The 1,045-nt window shown below is 44.3% G+C and overlaps 1 protein-coding gene across 1 annotated transcript in view; it reads right to left on the bottom strand.

Moving 5' to 3' along the window:
• SARC_04203 (hypothetical protein) overlaps nucleotides 1-694 on the bottom strand; it is a gene marked incomplete at both ends in the record, with an annotated part of 1,772 nt that extends 1,078 nt beyond the window's left edge. The window contains one exon of the mRNA XM_014301983.1: nucleotides 517-694. Within this exon, the coding sequence (XP_014157458.1) occupies nucleotides 517-694 (178 nt within the window). The remainder of the gene's footprint in view (nucleotides 1-516) is intronic.
• Nucleotides 695-1,045: the final 351 nt, after the last annotated feature.

The raw sequence follows: 1,045 nt of genomic DNA on the forward strand, positions 1-1,045 counted from the left end.
ATGTTTACGCTTCTCGGCACAAGTGATCTTGTATTCGTTCTTGCTGCCGCTGGAGCGGCCAGTGCGCATTGGGTGGCCTGATGGAACAGAGCTGTCAGAGCCTTGAGTATGGCCAAATTTGGCAGAATTGTCAGAGCGACTTCAGAAGCTCTCTGTGCACTTAGACAGACCTCCACAGTTACCAGAATATTCACGTCAGACCTTGGGCTCGACGTAAGACTTTATAGTGAATCCCTTAGCGGCACATGTAATTTCTTCATTGTAAGACTTGGCGCTAACTGCAACAGCAACAGCGGCTATGGTGAAAATGGTTGAGAACTTCATGTCGTCTTATTTTCTTTTCTTGTTTTAAAACTGGTCGACACTACGCATTCCTGGTGACTTTTATACTGCCGGATGTCGTCCGATCTGATTGAAGTTTATTACCCAGATTGATCACTTTTAGCTCAGGGCCTCAGCCCGCCTCATGCCATGTGCAAACGAATTTCTATGGTCCCCGGAAATCAATACACTTACCAAAACCAGACAAATAAGAATTAGGTACATACAGATAGTCCAATGCATCCATATTGGATACCACAAAGGCACCAGGGTCCAGGGAACGGTCCACTTCGTGTACGGGGTCGATTGTATTTGGCAGTCTTTCAAAGTTCTGTATACGCCAGCTCCCGAGACTCGAGAGAGAAGTCGACATATCTGATATGAATATCAAATACGAGTATGTTTGGAACAGGAGAAATACTGAACAGCTACCCCAAATATTGAAATAGGGCCTTGTAGCTACTAGCTAGGAATAAGAAAAAATCCTATACAACTGTTAACTGTGTCCGTGGGAAGTGGAGCAGACTTGTGGGGTCCCACCGTCCGTGAAAAAGTCGATATTCGTGTGTATTACATAGGGAGCGGTTGTCCAATGGAATGACTGGTTCTAATTGTATTTCAATAGCCTACAAATAAAAGACAATATTATACCATTGCCAGAGTATCAGATACTACTCCAGCACTCTTCGGCTTGCTAGAAATCTAGAACTGTGTAACTTTGCTC

The sequence above is a fragment of the Sphaeroforma arctica genome (assembly GCF_001186125.1).
Source record: "Sphaeroforma arctica JP610 unplaced genomic scaffold supercont1.229, whole genome shotgun sequence".
Lineage (NCBI taxonomy): Eukaryota > Ichthyosporea > Ichthyophonida > Sphaeroforma > Sphaeroforma arctica.